The following is a 14441-nucleotide window of genomic DNA, read 5'->3' as shown; positions in this document are numbered from 1 at the left end:
CCAGCTCATTTATCCATTCACCTACTGAAGGACATCTTAGCTGCTTCCAAGTTTGAGTGATTATTTGTTAATATAGCTGCTATAAATAGTCATTGCAGGTTTTGTGCAGACATGAGTTTTCAGCTCCTTTGGGTAAATACCAAGGAATGCAATTGCTGGATCACATGCTAAAAGTGAGATTAGTTTTGTGAGAAACCATCAAACTGCCTTCCAAGTGGCTGCCATTTTGCATTCCCACCAGCAGTGAACAAGAGTTCCGGCTGCCCCACGTCCTTGCCAGCACTTGATGTCGTCAGTGCTCCAGACTTTGGCCGCTGTCAGCCTGTAGAGGTTTCTCGTCGTTCTCGTGTGCATGTCCCCGATGACATATGATGCGGAGCATCTTTTCATGTGTTTCTTTGCCATCTGTATATCCTCTTTGGCAAGGTGTGTGCTAAGATCTTTGGCCCATTTTTAAATCAGGTTGTTTGCTTTCTTGTGTTTAAAAAAATTTTTTTAAATATATATTCTGGATAGCAATCATTTGTCAGATGTGTCTCTTGCAAATATTTTCTCCCAGTCTGTGGCTTGTCTTACTCTCTTGACATCATCTTTCGGAGAGCAGGAGATTTTAATTTCAGTGAAGTTCAGCTGACTGAGTCTTTCTCTCACGGACCGTGCCTCTGGTGTTGTAGCTAAAACGTCATCACCACACCCAAGGTCATCTAGGTATTCTCCTATGTTATCTTCCAGGAATTTTATAGTTTTTTGCTTTACATTTATGTCTATGATCCATTTTCAGTTAATCTTTGAGAAGGGTGTACAGTCTGTGTCTAGATTCATCATTTTGCATGTGCATGTCTGGTTCTTCCAGCACTATTTGTTGCAAAGACTATTTTTGCCCCATTGTATTGCTGTTGCTCCTCTGTCAGAGATCAATTGGTTATATTTGTATGGGTCTATTCCACTGATCTATTTGTCTGTTGTTTTACTAACATGACACTGTCACGATGACTGTAGTTTTATAGGAAGTCTTCAAGTCGGGTACTGTCAGTCCTCCAACTCTATTCTCCTCCTTCAGTGTCACGTTGGCTATTCTGAGAGAGTCTTTTGTCTCTCTCTACAACTTTAGAATCAGTTTGTCAATATCCACAAAATAGCTTACTGGAATTGGGATTGCATTGAACGTATAGGGCAAGTTGGGGAGAACTGACATCTTGACATATCTATGTACATGGAATATCCATTTCTTTACCTCTTCTTTGATTTTGTTCATCAGAGTTTTGTTTTCCTCAAATAGATGTTTTACATATTTTGTTGGATTATACCTAAGTATCTCATTTTTGATTCATCTGATTTTTGCTAAGGTCATACTGGTGAATTAGGGTCTTGAGGGGTGATGCTAAGTTCTGTTATTGTCCCTGGGATACAGTATGTTTTGCTAGACTATTTTGGCCATGAGAAAAGAAGTGCTTTTGAAGTCTTCGCCATGGCCTTTCCTATCATTAAAGCTCTTACACCTGCTAAGAACAGACGTCCTGATAAATACTCAGATACTGAGGAAATGATCACAGGGTAGGCCTGGACAATTTGTACCCACTGTGAATCAGATTGGACCAAGGTTCTGTGTTCTGCAAGCCTCCACCCTAATGGCATTTTGTGTCCCCCTGTGTTAGGGTCAGCTCAGGCCCTGAATCCCATAGTCTTCCAAGGATCTTGCATTTCCACTCCTACGTGTGTGGCTATTCTGGCCTATGGCCATAGGAAACTTAAGAGGTTGGGGAAGATGCTGCTACGTGCACTTGCCATGGGATTGCAGGCCCCTTTCCAGGAGCCAGGGTGTGGGCTGCAGCTCAGAAGCTGAGGAATGAATGTCACTGAGAGGCAAAGAGGGTGGAAAGAAGAAAATGTCTCCTAGGCTGGGCCACGTGAAGGTCACTGGGCCTCTCACGTGAGAGCTCAGTGGGGAAGGGGCTGCAGGCTGGCTGCCACGGGCTGATGAGAGAATGTGGAGTGGGGAAATGGAGCAGTAAGGACAGATGGAGGGGTGGTGTCAGATGCTGGGAGATGCCACCTTACACAGGAGAGGGGGTACCACCACGGTGACGGGACTGGCACTGGGTTGGCAGAGGGAGCTCCAGGTGTCCCCTCTGTCGGCTTCAGTTTCCTCTATGAACTAGAAGGTGGGGACACTTGGGAAGAGGGTGGTCATTTGCAGGGAATGGAGAAAGTTGGAAATTGTCTGCACACTAGCTTCTTTTACTTCTGTTTCCCGGGGAAATATTCTCCACGTAGATATACGGAAAGTGGTAAGTACCATCCCCACTGTGTATATGTAGTGTGTTAATTTATTCAAGGTCGGATATAGAGTATTTCATTGCCATGGAGTAGCATGTGACACAGGTGGGGACAAGCTGTTGAGCTCCAGGTCTCATGCAGACGCCTGGTTTTGCGAGTCTGATGAAATCACACTGAATGGATCAACGCACATCTGGTGAAACACAAGGCACCTTCATCCCAGGTCCTCGGGGGATCAGGCAGCTACTCCCGGAGGCCTGCTGCCCAGCACACTCAGACTCCCATGAGGCCATCCCTGGACAGTCTGAGGTGGTCCCTGTGGACATTTCTACCCCCCACCACCTGCCTCAAGGTGAAGCCCATTCTCTTCCCCAAATGGCCTCCGTGGGGCCTTTGCAGCCAGGCCGTGGGCAGTCAAGACTGAGAGTCAGGGGAAGGCAGCTCAGCATTCCTCACTGTCCAGAGTCTTGGTCTTCCAGAAGATGCTCTGCATGGCCAAGATCCGATCCTTATCCTGGATGTTGAAGACCTGGAACTGCAGATGGGGTGGGGCACAGAGGGGTCACGGAGCTGTCTGGGCGCCATCACAGGGCCCTGGACACTGTGTGGGACCACACGTGGCCCTTGACCGCCAGCACTTCCTGCCTCTGGGTCTCTGCCTGCACAGTCCTCCCCAAGCGTGGACCCACCCAGAGCCCTCTCCTCCAGGGGCCCTTCTTCACACGCAGGTGTCTTCCCCAGATGGGCCTGACACAGAGGAGGCCCACCAGGTGCTTGGGGAGGGCTGAGCATGTATCACCCCTCTTGCTTTCATCCTTCCAGCCCCCATGTGCCCCGGAAGGAGACCGTGTTGGCTCTTCAGGTGAGGGTGGGGGTCGGCCCTGGGGGAAAGGAGCCGGAGTGGGCTCGGTGGGAGCAGGGGAGGAGAGGGCTTAACAGAGCTGGCAGAACATTGGGGGCTCAAGGAGGGCCAGTTGGCAGAGCAGTCAGGCAACCCCTGAATAGGCCACAGCACGCAGACTCCTAAGGACGCGGCACGGGACGCCTGAGTCCAGGGACGCGGCAGGAAACTGTCCCTGTGAGGCCCAGGGATAGCCACACTCCTTCATGAGGAACGGAGTCCCAGGGTAGGCAGGTGGGGTTTGAACCCTTGTCGTGTGTGGCTTTGGGGGCGGTTCTGGTGGGTAACAGAGGCTGGCTCAGACCCGCTACCCTGGCTTCCTGGGGCACTAGCGGGCAAGGGGCACTTGTGGCCCATCTGACCTCCAGATGTTCCACCTTCCCCCGACCGACCTGCCCAGGCTTCCTTCAGCTCCTGACCCTGGGGGAGTAGGTCAGGGCTCTGTCCCCACGGGCATGCCCCCTGGGCCCAACTGAGACACCCCTCAGCCTGCCATGCCCACCTTGTCCAGCAGGACGTCAAAGTAGGCCGTGGCCCAGTAGGCCGGGTTGCTAGCCGGCAGCTGCAGAAGCGCCTTGACCCCGTGGCCGATGCGTGGGGGGGGGCTGCGGCCCAGGTGGGTGACGTGGATGCGCAGGGAGGCCTCCGGCTGGCTGGCAAAGTGCTCCACACGCTGGTACAGGGAGTTGAGGTCCAGGCCGGCGTCCTTAAGCAGGTTCCACTCGGGGTAGAGGAAGTGCGGCAGGTTCCTGGTGGCCAGACAGCAGAGCAGGACCACCAGCAGCCGGTACACGGCGCCCTGCAGCTCTGCCCAGTCCTCCGCCTCCGGGAAGAGCACCGAGGCCCACAGCAACACGGTCTGCGGCAGGACCGTGCGGTCAGGGCCCCGGCCCCCTTGCTGCTGCCCGCCTGCCCCACCTGGCTTCCCGCCACCCTCACACCTGGCCCCTCGTCAAGGCCGTCCCCCCTGGAAGCCCCCCCCCCCCCCCCCCCCCCCCCCCCCGCACTTCATGCCTCCCCTGGATGTCCCAGTGTGTGTCTCGGCTCCTCCCCACCCGCTGCCTCCATCCTGGCACCTCCCCGACTGCCCGAGGCACTGCCACTGAGTCCGGGCTCAGAGGGACCCTGCCCCCACCCAGCCTCCCACCCCACGACCCCCCTCAGGAGATTCTGAGGCTTCTATGCCTTCTCTGGTCCCTTGCCTCGTGCCCCCACTCCCCTCCGATGATCTCCTACTGTGCACTGCAGCCTGACCCAAAGAGCCCTACCCCGGGGCATTGTCCTGGCCCTAGTGTGTGGCAAAGCTGTAAGAATGGAGCTTCCTGGCTGCACCAGGCACCCTCTCCTCCCCCTGGCCCTGAGCCCCGCAGCCAGGGGCCCCTCCCCTGCCACACAGCTGCCTCGCTGTAGGCAAGGCATGACCCCTCCTCCCACCAGCCTCCACCATCCCTAGCTCCTGTGGGGCTCAGGAGCCACTGTGTGCCAGACCCCAAGGGTCCACCCCAGTAGGTGGCAACCCCTCAGAGGTGGGTGGAGGCCTGCAAGGGGTGGGGAGTGGGTCAGAGGGAGCTCCCATGCCAGGTCGGCCCACCACCCCCTCCCAGCCCCCAGCTCCCGTCACGGAGCAGCACTCCACCGACCCCCCCAACATGGCTCACTAGGGGTAGAGACCCCATCTGCCCCCCCTTCACTGCCTTGTGCCCCTGGGCCTGCCTTCCCCTGCTCTTCTCAGCACCTGATGGTCACACAGACTGAGGAGGACACAGCTCCAGCCATGTCCCAGCAGCCCCGGTGAGCAGCCAAGAGCTGCAGGACGGGGCTGCTTCCTCTCAGAGGGGGGATCCCCGGCCGGTAACCTTCACAGCCGCCAGGGCCCAGTGCGCCCGAGAGCCCCCCATGAGCACCTTCAGGTGGTGGAAGGTCAGGCCGGGGCTCTGGCCGCCATTGCGCCAGCTCTCGCGGTTGACCCGGTCCAGGATGGAGAGGCTGTCCAGGCGGTGGCCCGGGAAGGAGCCCAATGCAGCGAGCAGCCTGGTGAGCAGGTAATCAGTGGAGACCCTGGGAGCCAGGACAGGCACACCACAGTTGGTCAGCATCATGGCCTCAGCCAGGTATCAAGGGGCAGCCTGCACCCATAGCTTATGCCCAGAAAGGGAAGCCTCCAGCTTCTGTGGCCTCCCTGGGAGCAGAAGCTCATGAGCCTTACAGCGTGGTCCAGACCACGACAGGGGCCAGCCTGTTGCACCCAGCACCAGCCCCCCCATGTTTCTGTTTCCCAGGCCTGCACTTTTTAGGCAGTCAAATGTGAAGGGTCGGTTTTCATGGAGACACCCAGGCCCTAGAACATGGAGTGTAGGAAACCTCCAGGCCATCTTGGCCCTTTTGTGTGGACAGGAAGGTGCCACTCTGCCCTGCCCAGGGTGGGCCAGCAGTCCTGGTCCTCAGGCTGACACGTCCACTCCATGCCCCATTTGGGAAGTCCAGCCTTCCCTGGGCAGCCACGCAAGAGCTCGGGGCATTTCATGGGGCATTGCACACCCGTGGTGCTCACCATGTGCTTGCTGAGCCACCAAAGGGGTAGAACCTGAGGCCAGTGCCCCATGGGCCCCCCTCTTCTGTGGAGTCTCAGTCCCAGATGGCCATCCACCTGCACACCCAGAGCCTGGTTGGAGGGACATGGGATAGGCCATTCCCTGTTGATCTGTACATGTGAACACTCAGCCCCCCTCCCTTCCTTCTCACAAGCCCAGACAAAGCCCTGCTTGGGCTGTGGGGCTCACAGGCACTCAGTGGAGCCTTTCACTGGGGGCAGAAAACCACGGGAGGGCATAACCAGCTGGACGAATGTCATCCACGTCCAAGAATTACCTGTGAGAGCCACCCCCCACCCCACTTCAACCCAGTGCGCTGTTCCCAGAAGCTCTGCCCCAGGGGTGGGAGCTGGTGGGGCGGGTCACCCAGCTCAAATCACAGCGACCCTGCCTGCAAGGTGCTGTTGAGGCCATGTCAGAGCTGGAGGGGGCTCATTCTACTGCCCTTGGTTTGGGGTCTCAAGGGCAGCTCAGCCTCTGCCCCGTGCCCCCTACTCTCTCCATCTCTCACAGACACCAACTCGGGGTCTCCCTTTCCCTGCAGGTGCGAGTGAGGAAGGGGCCTCAGCACTTCAATGAGGGGATGGAGACTGGGGGCCTACAGGGGGCTGCTGGGGCTCCAGGGCCAGGCGGGGAAGGGGGACCTGCAGCTAAGTGCCACAGGTGGGGGACACACCATATCTGTCTGGGAAGCTGCTAGCAAATTCCTCTGGTCACCCTCACTGTGTGGGGCCCCCTCCCGACTGCTCCAGGAACCTGTATGACCTGGACACGTCACCGTTCTCTTTGCTGCTTTCCCACCTGAAACAAAGGAGTCGCGCTGGGTTGTGAGGGTCCCCTCCGGGACAGCCTCCTGCATTTCCCAGTTTCTCCTCCTCTCTCCTCACAGCCTGCCCCGGCACACTCTTCACGTGGGTCGGGGGCACAGCTCCACCCTCCCTGCAGCTCCAAGGGGGGTGAAGCTGGCAGTGGGGAGTGAGCATTCTGGCCAGATCCCACATCCCCCCCGCCCCCAGAGAGATCCCAGTGACATCCGATCCCTGCGGGGGGGAGGGGCATCCCCACAGAACTCCCTGCTCAGAGTGAGGGGAACAGTGGAGTGGCAGCCCCCTTCCTGCAGGCTCCCCAGGACCCCACAGACCCCAGGAGCTGTGTCCTACCTCCAGTGCTGGGCACTGGCTGGTACCAGGGCCACCTCTTGGCTGATGATCCTTCTCAAGCTGCCTTCAGGGAACCCATGCATCAGCTGGGCCCCTTCCAGGGCGGGCACCCTGTGCTTTCTCCGTACCACGGGCACAACGTTGAAGCGGATGGTTCTCCAGCCACTGGACACCAGCAAGGACAGATGGAGCTCCCCCTCCCTCAGGCTGTCCACGTTCAGAGATCCTGCAACGACCGTGCCCTGGAGTGCCCACCTCAAGCTACCCTTCACACCTCGCAGAAGGGGCTGGGGAGGTGAAGGATGGCCCAGGATGGCCCAGGAGTAACACACATGTCCCTGAAGGCCTGGTGTCGGACGAGTGTGCTTGGAGTCCAGCACCCAGGAGGGCCTGGATCCGAGAGCTGACGGTGAGTGAGTCTGCCCTCCCTGGTTCCACTCCACAGCCTGGGTCCCCAGAACCACATCCCAGATGGCACAGCGGAGTAAAGATATTTCCTGCCCCCTCACCACTCAGATGTAGCCCCGTGCCGCTCCCCTAACCCAAGGCCCCCACACCACCCAGGAGGGGACATCCCAAGGGTGATGGGGCTGGGGGCTGGGGTGGTAGGGGTACTCTGGTATGACCCGGGCCCTCTGGGCCTCTGCTTCAGTTGTCCCTTCCCCCAAAAAACATGAATACCACAGAGAAAGGAAGCAAAGCTGCACAGTGTGGGGGACACTCATACCACTGGCCCTGACCAGCGCCAGCCAACCCTGGATTCAGAGCAGTCCCCCCTCCCCTCCCTCAGCACCGCCCAGTGAGGGTGCTGGCCAGAGGTCAGGGACCAGCCATCGGGGAGACATGTCCCAAAGGGAGTCCCCAATATATGCAATGGAGAAAGGTCTCCACAGGGACTAAGCTTGGGATCTGCATTCCCCCACTGTCCCACCCTGGCCCATCCGCAGCACTGGGGGTCTTGTAGGAAGGAGCCTGGCCCCCCTTTATGCAGACCCCTCCCCCCAATCTCCTATAGGGTAGTTCTTGGGCCACTTCTTGGGACCTAGCCCAGAGTTAGGTCCTGCCACCTGGGCCACTCCATCCTCCCCCATGAGCCTCAGTTTCCCCATCAGTTAAAGGAAGAAGGGAGTTCAGTGATCCCTGGCCCCTCCCAATTCAGGGTTTGAGCTACTGTTGGTGGCTTCATTTCCTTATCTACCATTGGTCCCAAATTCTGTCCACGGAGATGGCTTGGAAGGCAGCCAGCCACACCCGCAGCCTGTCACAGCCACTCCCCGCCTTAGCCCCCAGCCTGGTCTCACCGGTTTGTTTCCCAGCGAGAGCAGCCTGGACCTTGTCACCTGGAGCTGCTGTGCTTCCCTTTTAAGGTAAGTGTCAGGAAGCAATGCCTGGAATTTCCCTGCGTGCCAGACTCAGGCGGCCCCCGGGTGTGGCTCCCAGGCTCCTCTGCTTTCTCAGCCTGGAAGCCGAGGGTGGTGGGGACCCAGGGACAGTGGAGAGGGGCAGCTCAGAGTGCGCCCGACGGCCCAGGGCTGGGCACACCCCCACAGGTGGGTCTGTCTCCCAGGAGGGGCACAGGGCCTGCAGGGGACAGGGCCAGGTGGGAATGACCATGAGAGGTCACGGCAGCAGACAGACATGACCCTGCAGTAATTGAGAGGTTCAGAAGATGAGCAGAGAAGACGTGGAAGGGGCCGGGGCTCTAGGCGTGCCTAACGACAGGCTCCGGCTGCCCTACAAAGGTGGCCACTGGCCCCAGGTCACCAGGCAGTTCTGGGGAGGGGCCAGGGCTAGAAGTTGTCCCCTCTGAGTGTTGGAAGTCCATCCAGAGGCCGCTCTGAGCAGCCCGGGGTGGGTCACTGTCCCTGAGGTGGGCTGACCACCCCCATCCTCTGGCATCATGGCAGACGCAAGGACCAGCCGCCACCATGGGCCTGTCCCTCCCAAGAGAGGCAGGACATTCTGTTTTGGTCCTCATGCCCTGCCAGGACAACTCGATGTCTTTGCTCTGGTCCCGGGGAGGACGCCCTGCTGTCCTGAACCCCACACCGGCGGTGCCTCTTTCCAGTGCTCTCAAAGTGCAGGCAGCCCCTGCTGGACAGAAGCCCACCACTCGGTGGTCCAGCCAGGAGCCCTGCCCCCCAGGGGCTCCGCACCCTGGTCATGCCAAGAAGGCACCTGGATGAGACACTGAGGCCAGACTCCAGCACAGAGCCTGCTCAGGGCCCAGGACACCAAGGAGCCACCAGACCATACACTGAAGCAAAACTGTGCACGTATGCACACACATCCACATCCTCGCATGCATGCACACTTCCACCTGCACACACTCACTATGCGCACGTGTCTGGAATCCTGTACACGCACACACCGTCTTCCCAGGGCCGCCTGACTGGGTGCTGCACACAGGGTCATCTGTAAGGACAACAGAAGCACCTGCCCAGACCTGTGGCCGGACCCGCATCCAGCAGGTCAGCGGGAAAACATTGCCCCAGCGGGTGTGTCGTTTCTAGCTCTTTCACAAGTAACAGCCAGTACTGTGACCACCAAAATCATCAGGTGACATGGAAACGCATGACCCGTCCTCTTAGAAGTGTTTGGAGCCAGAAAGGACCTCAGAGGAGCATCCCTCAACTCGTGTGCCCCGACACACACACCGAGAGACCAGCCTGTTCACACACACGTGCACACGCACACACGCACACATGCACGCACGCCCTGCCATCACACGTGTGCCCACAGTCGTTTGGCGGCTACCTGGTGTGATGAAGCTCTGGTGCTTGCAGTGCACAATGGCCGCCACCAGAAGGTCCTTGAGGACAAGCAGGACCTTGCTGGGTACAATGTGGCCACAGCACTTGCCACTACCCTCCGAAGAGACGCTAGAGATGTCCTCAGCCGTCCACTGCTCCAGGCTGGCCCCTTCCCTGGAGACACCCAGGCGGCAGGACGCGGGGCCACCCCCTGCCTCAGCGGCCCCCCACTCTTCAACCAGGAGGGCCTCAGCGTCCACCCACAGGGGCACCTCCATGTCCACTGGGTCCTCCGAGGAGCGCAGGGCGAACTGGAAGGCCTCCAGATCACGGGAGTAGTCCACGAGGAAGCGAGGGTCCAGCTCATGCACGCGCTCCAGCAGCGTGAGCAGCACGTTCTCCGCACGCTGGTAGTCCTGCACCCGGGGCGCCCCCCTCGAGCGGATGGCCTGCAGGTAGTGGTGCCACAGGGGTACCTGCACAGCCATGGCTGGGGCCAGGGCACAGGGGCAGCCTGGGAGGACTGCGCCGAGGCCGGCTGTGTGCACAGGAGGAGGCACCTGCCCAGCTGAGGAGCAGGTCCTCAGGTGGGGCCCCAGCTCCCCGCGCCCCGCAGAACAGAATTCCAGAGCTCGGCCACAGGGCTAAATAGCTGAGCCTGGCCTGGCCTTTGAAGTGGGGGTGAGTCAGTCACCAACAATTAGGAATGTCACTGGCAGCCTTGGGCAGGGGGCGGGGCCTGGTCACCACCCCGCCTCGGCTCCTCCCTTCTGTCACACGGACTCCGCCTCTCAGGCCCAAGGCACACTCAGGCTCAGGACAGCCCTGGAGAAATACCACAGTCAGACTGCTGCCCCTCCCAGGGCCCGGCCACCTCCCGCTGTGCTGTCCTGGAGCTGGGGTGGGGGGCTGTTCCTGGTGCCCCCCATCCCCAGCTCTGCAGCATGCGGCCTCCCCACCAGGTTGGGGGAAGACACATGGCAGCCCCATTGCTCAGATGACAAAGGTGAGGCCAGGTGATGGCCTCCCCAGACCCCAGTGTGGGAGCCCTGCTGCAGCTGCCTCTGAGGAGCCTGGAGGGCAGGGCGGGGGGCTGTGCTCCCTCAGCAACCTCAGCATTCCACTCAGGCACCTGTGCCCGGAAAGCAGGGAGCCTCCCAGGTGGAGGGTCGCCTGCAGCCCGCCTGTGAATCCTGCCTCCTCTCCCTTCAGTGCTGCCCTTCCAACCCCCAAACCCAGGCCCTCATGTGGCCTGCCCCCCTCCCTGTGGGACCTTCAGCCCGAGGGGAGCCCGCACCCACCTGGGTCTGCAGCTGGAGCGAGCCTGGTTCTAGGGGAAGTCTCCCCAGCTCCTCCTCACGGGGTGGAAAGCCACGCCCTGCCGGCCCCCTCCAGCGCCACACCAGGAGCCCTGCCCGGCCCAGCCTGTCTCCCTGCTCAGGCGGGCAAGTCCCAACCAGCCAGGGGGGAGCCGCCCCCGCTGACCCTTGGCCCTGCTGGGCTGGCCTTGTACGCTGGGTGCCCCCGCCAGAGTGTCTGCAAACAGTGAACTTGGAGATAGTCCCTAATAAGGTATCCTGGAGATGCCACCCTGCAGCCCTCAGGGAGCCTGCGCCTCCACCCACGCACGGGCCTCAGACACCCAAAGCGGCAAGCAGAACCTAGATCCAAGGCACTCACTTCCTGGTGCTTGGAAGCCCCAGGAACTGGGTCTCTCATTCCCCACCTCCCAGGACGGGGAGCTCACTACCTCACAGGGCAGCCCATAGCACTGTCAAACAAGAGACCGGTTTCCCTCCTCAGACCTGGCCCGATCCTGTCCTCTGGGGTTACCTAGAGCACGTCTGTCCCTCTCTCAGGGCAGCCACTCAGTGTCAAGGACCCTGATGCCCTTGGCCTGCCTCCCATCCCACCCATACCATGTTCTGTTCCCCCCACACACTCTGCATGGCACTTCAGTCTTCATGGGACTCTGTAGGGAGGGGCGTTGCTGCAGAGCAGCTGGGTCCCGCTGTCCTGACCTCGGCCCTGGGTCACGGAGCCAGGGGTCTGTGCCTTGGCTCCACCATCTGCGACCCAGTGATGTCATGTTCCTCCAGCTTCCCTGGACCTCAGGTCAATCCTGAATTGGCCCACGAGAGCGGGCAGCCCCACTTACCAAAGTGCCCACTCTGGGCACGGCGCATCAGGGACCTCCGCTGCTCGGGGCAGCCCGCATGTTGTGCACCCCACCCCCTGTCGTCTGGAGAGCTCTCCCCCTTGGCCCTGGCAGCTCCCTCCTCTGGGACAGTGACTCCGAAGTGCCCAAGGCCACTCATCCTCGCACCCTCCCTCTGCTGGTCAGCTCACCCTCGCTGTTTCCATCACCATTCTCCGCTGACACACGTTCCATGTCCCCAGCTCCTCGGGGCCCCAGGCCCTAGGCCCCACAGCAGCTCTGTGTCTGCCCTTGGACTTCCCACAGACCCCTCACACCCGGTGTCCTGCAAGGGCAGGGCCAGGAGAGAAGAAGCAGGTGCCACCCTGGACCACTCGGCAGTGTCTGACCACAGACGAGCCACGGAATTCAGTGGCCTGTAGACCCCCGGTCGGAGCGGTGAGTGACTGGGGTGGGCAGGGGCACCGGCGCGGTGGGCAGCCAGTGAAAGAGTTTGCTAGCTGGCAGATGTGCCAACGACCAACGCATGTTTGTGTAGCGTACACCTCCCGAGAGAGCTCAGGGCAAGTGTGCAGAGCCTGTGTTTCTGGAGTTCCCGGATGTGCTGGAAAAGAGGGATCTGCACAGCCCACGACGTGGACCGTGGGAGTCCGGCGGCGGACCCCACATGGCCTCGGCGTCGTGGGCATCGTCTGGCGGGACCATACTGGCTGGGCGCCGCTCAAAGCCCGTGGGTGAGCCTCCAGTGGGTGCTGGGACGGATCACCACGCTCGGGGCACTTAGAACAAGTCTATTCTCTGCTGGTCCTGGGGCCAGAAGTCCCAGATCAGGGCGTGGCAGGGCCCTGTTCCCCCCAGCACCTCTGGCGAGGATCCTTCCTGCCCCTTCCAGGCCCGTCTGTGCCGGCGTCCCCCCGGGGCCCCTTCGGTGTGTCTGTGTCATGTCCTGTGCCTCTGCCTTACAAAGACCTCTGGAGGACAGTTGGGCTCCTGGGCACAGCTCCAGCCGATCCCACCTCACAGTCCTCAACCCCGTCTCACCTGGGGCTCACTCTCTACCTGGTAATAGTCACAGGTTCATGGGCCCGGGAAGTGGCCACACTTCACACCCAGCCAGACTGCGTGTTGGAACGTCTTCCAGGAGGCCGCCACGCAGCTCCTGTGTTCATCAGCCCCCTCGGAGAGCGTGGGGCTGCCGCTCAGGTGTCCCAGGCCTTCCTGTCCGGACCACCACCAGACACAGCTCTGGGCCAGCCTCCAGATGTGAAAGCAGATGCTGCGCGAGCTGCCTAGTGTGATCCCCAGAAAGGGTCGGCGAGGTCTGAACCAGCCCCGGGTACCTGGGAGGACCCCTCCCTCTATGCCCAGTGGCAGGCCGTTCTCTCCAGGACCTCCTGGTCTCACTCAGCACACCTGTTGGAAGCTGCTCATGCTCATGGACACACAGAACTGTCAGACCTCAAGAGAAGACATGCCCAGGAGTGCTGTCCGTGAGACTCTGGGCGAGCCACTGGCCGGCCTGGCCCCAGAGCCCTCGGCAGAGAGATGAGGAATGAGCTCCCAAGACACGGCCACGTTCTGACAGCGACCGACAGCATCTTGGCCACCAGCTACCCAGAAACCAGCAACCCTTTCCGCATGATGCACCCCGTGGGCCAGCAAGTACCCATGCGGCATTCACACGGGAGCTGCTGAAATGAGTGGTCTGAATGTGGCCAGCCCCAGAGGGTCCCTCCCACACGTGGCTTCTGTGGGCTTTAGGCTGGAACAGCAATGCTTGCCAGGCTGCACACACCCGGTCCTGGCTCCCAGGGTGCCGGCGGCCCCACTGTCACCGGCAGCTCGGTGGTCACCGGCAGCCCTGTCACGGCCTAACTCTGGTTTGCGGCCCGACGACACGCAGGACACGCAGTCAAGGTGGACAGAATCTGACATGCATGTCTGACTGGCTGGGGACGTGGCTGTGAGCGCTCATTCGTTGCTTCTGTGGAATATTCAAGCCCAACAGGCCCCATATGTGTGTCTGCCATACCTGGCACTCCTTCTCCTTGCTCGACCCTGGAAAGGTTGCAGAGGCAGCTGGGAAATGAGGTGCCGCCCGCGCTCCCAGCCCTGGGGTCTTCCCTGGAGCCCTGCTGAGAAGGCCCCACTTCCTGTCCCAGCAGGCTCCAGCCTCCAGTCCAGGGCCGCGGGCCTCAGCCTCCACATCTGTCCCTACCCCAGCAGGCTCCGGCCTCTGGTCCAGGGCCGCAGGCCTCAGGGCACAGACCCCGCAGCTGCCGTAGGTACTCTGTGGGGCACCAAGGCCCGCGGTCACTCAGGAAGGCTGCCCCAGGGGAGACGAGGCGGGGGCTGGCAAACTAAAAACCACTGTGAGAGGGAGAAACAAGTCCCTCGCGGCTGATGGCAGCCCAGGTCACCGGGCTGTCCCTGAGCCGCTGTCTGACTGATGTTGTTTGCTGGATGGGTCCGGCCCGGGGTGGGGCAAGGAGCTAACCGACAGAGCAGGAAGGAGGACTCAGAGAAGGCAGGGTCCCACGTGCTTCCACACAGGACCCTCGCCTGGCGGGGGGACCGGCTAGGCAGGAGTGACAATCCCAG

The 14441-nt window shown here is 60.4% G+C and overlaps 1 protein-coding gene across 1 annotated transcript; it reads right to left on the bottom strand.

Moving 5' to 3' along the window:
• Nucleotides 1-2330: 2330 nt before the first annotated feature.
• MAB21L4 (mab-21 like 4) lies at nt 2331-10288 on the bottom strand. The gene is made up of 5 exons (XM_025887927.2): nt 9687-10288; nt 6930-7155; nt 5083-5236; nt 3681-4037; nt 2331-2812 (listed from the first exon to the last, which is right to left on the bottom strand). The coding sequence occupies exons 1-5, from the start codon at nt 10168-10170 to the stop codon at nt 2720-2722; spliced, it is 1314 nt and encodes a 437-aa protein (XP_025743712.2). The 5' UTR covers nt 10171-10288; the 3' UTR covers nt 2331-2719.
• Between the last annotated feature and the right edge of the window lie 4153 nt (nt 10289-14441).

This window comes from Callorhinus ursinus, unplaced genomic scaffold (genome assembly GCF_003265705.2).
Source record: "Callorhinus ursinus isolate GAN/ISIS: 27379988/994484 unplaced genomic scaffold, GSC_fseal_2.0 scaffold96, whole genome shotgun sequence".
Taxonomy (NCBI): Eukaryota; Metazoa; Chordata; class Mammalia; order Carnivora; family Otariidae; genus Callorhinus; species Callorhinus ursinus.
Note: the sequence above shows the minus strand (reverse complement) of the source record. Positions and strands in the feature narration are given on the sequence as shown.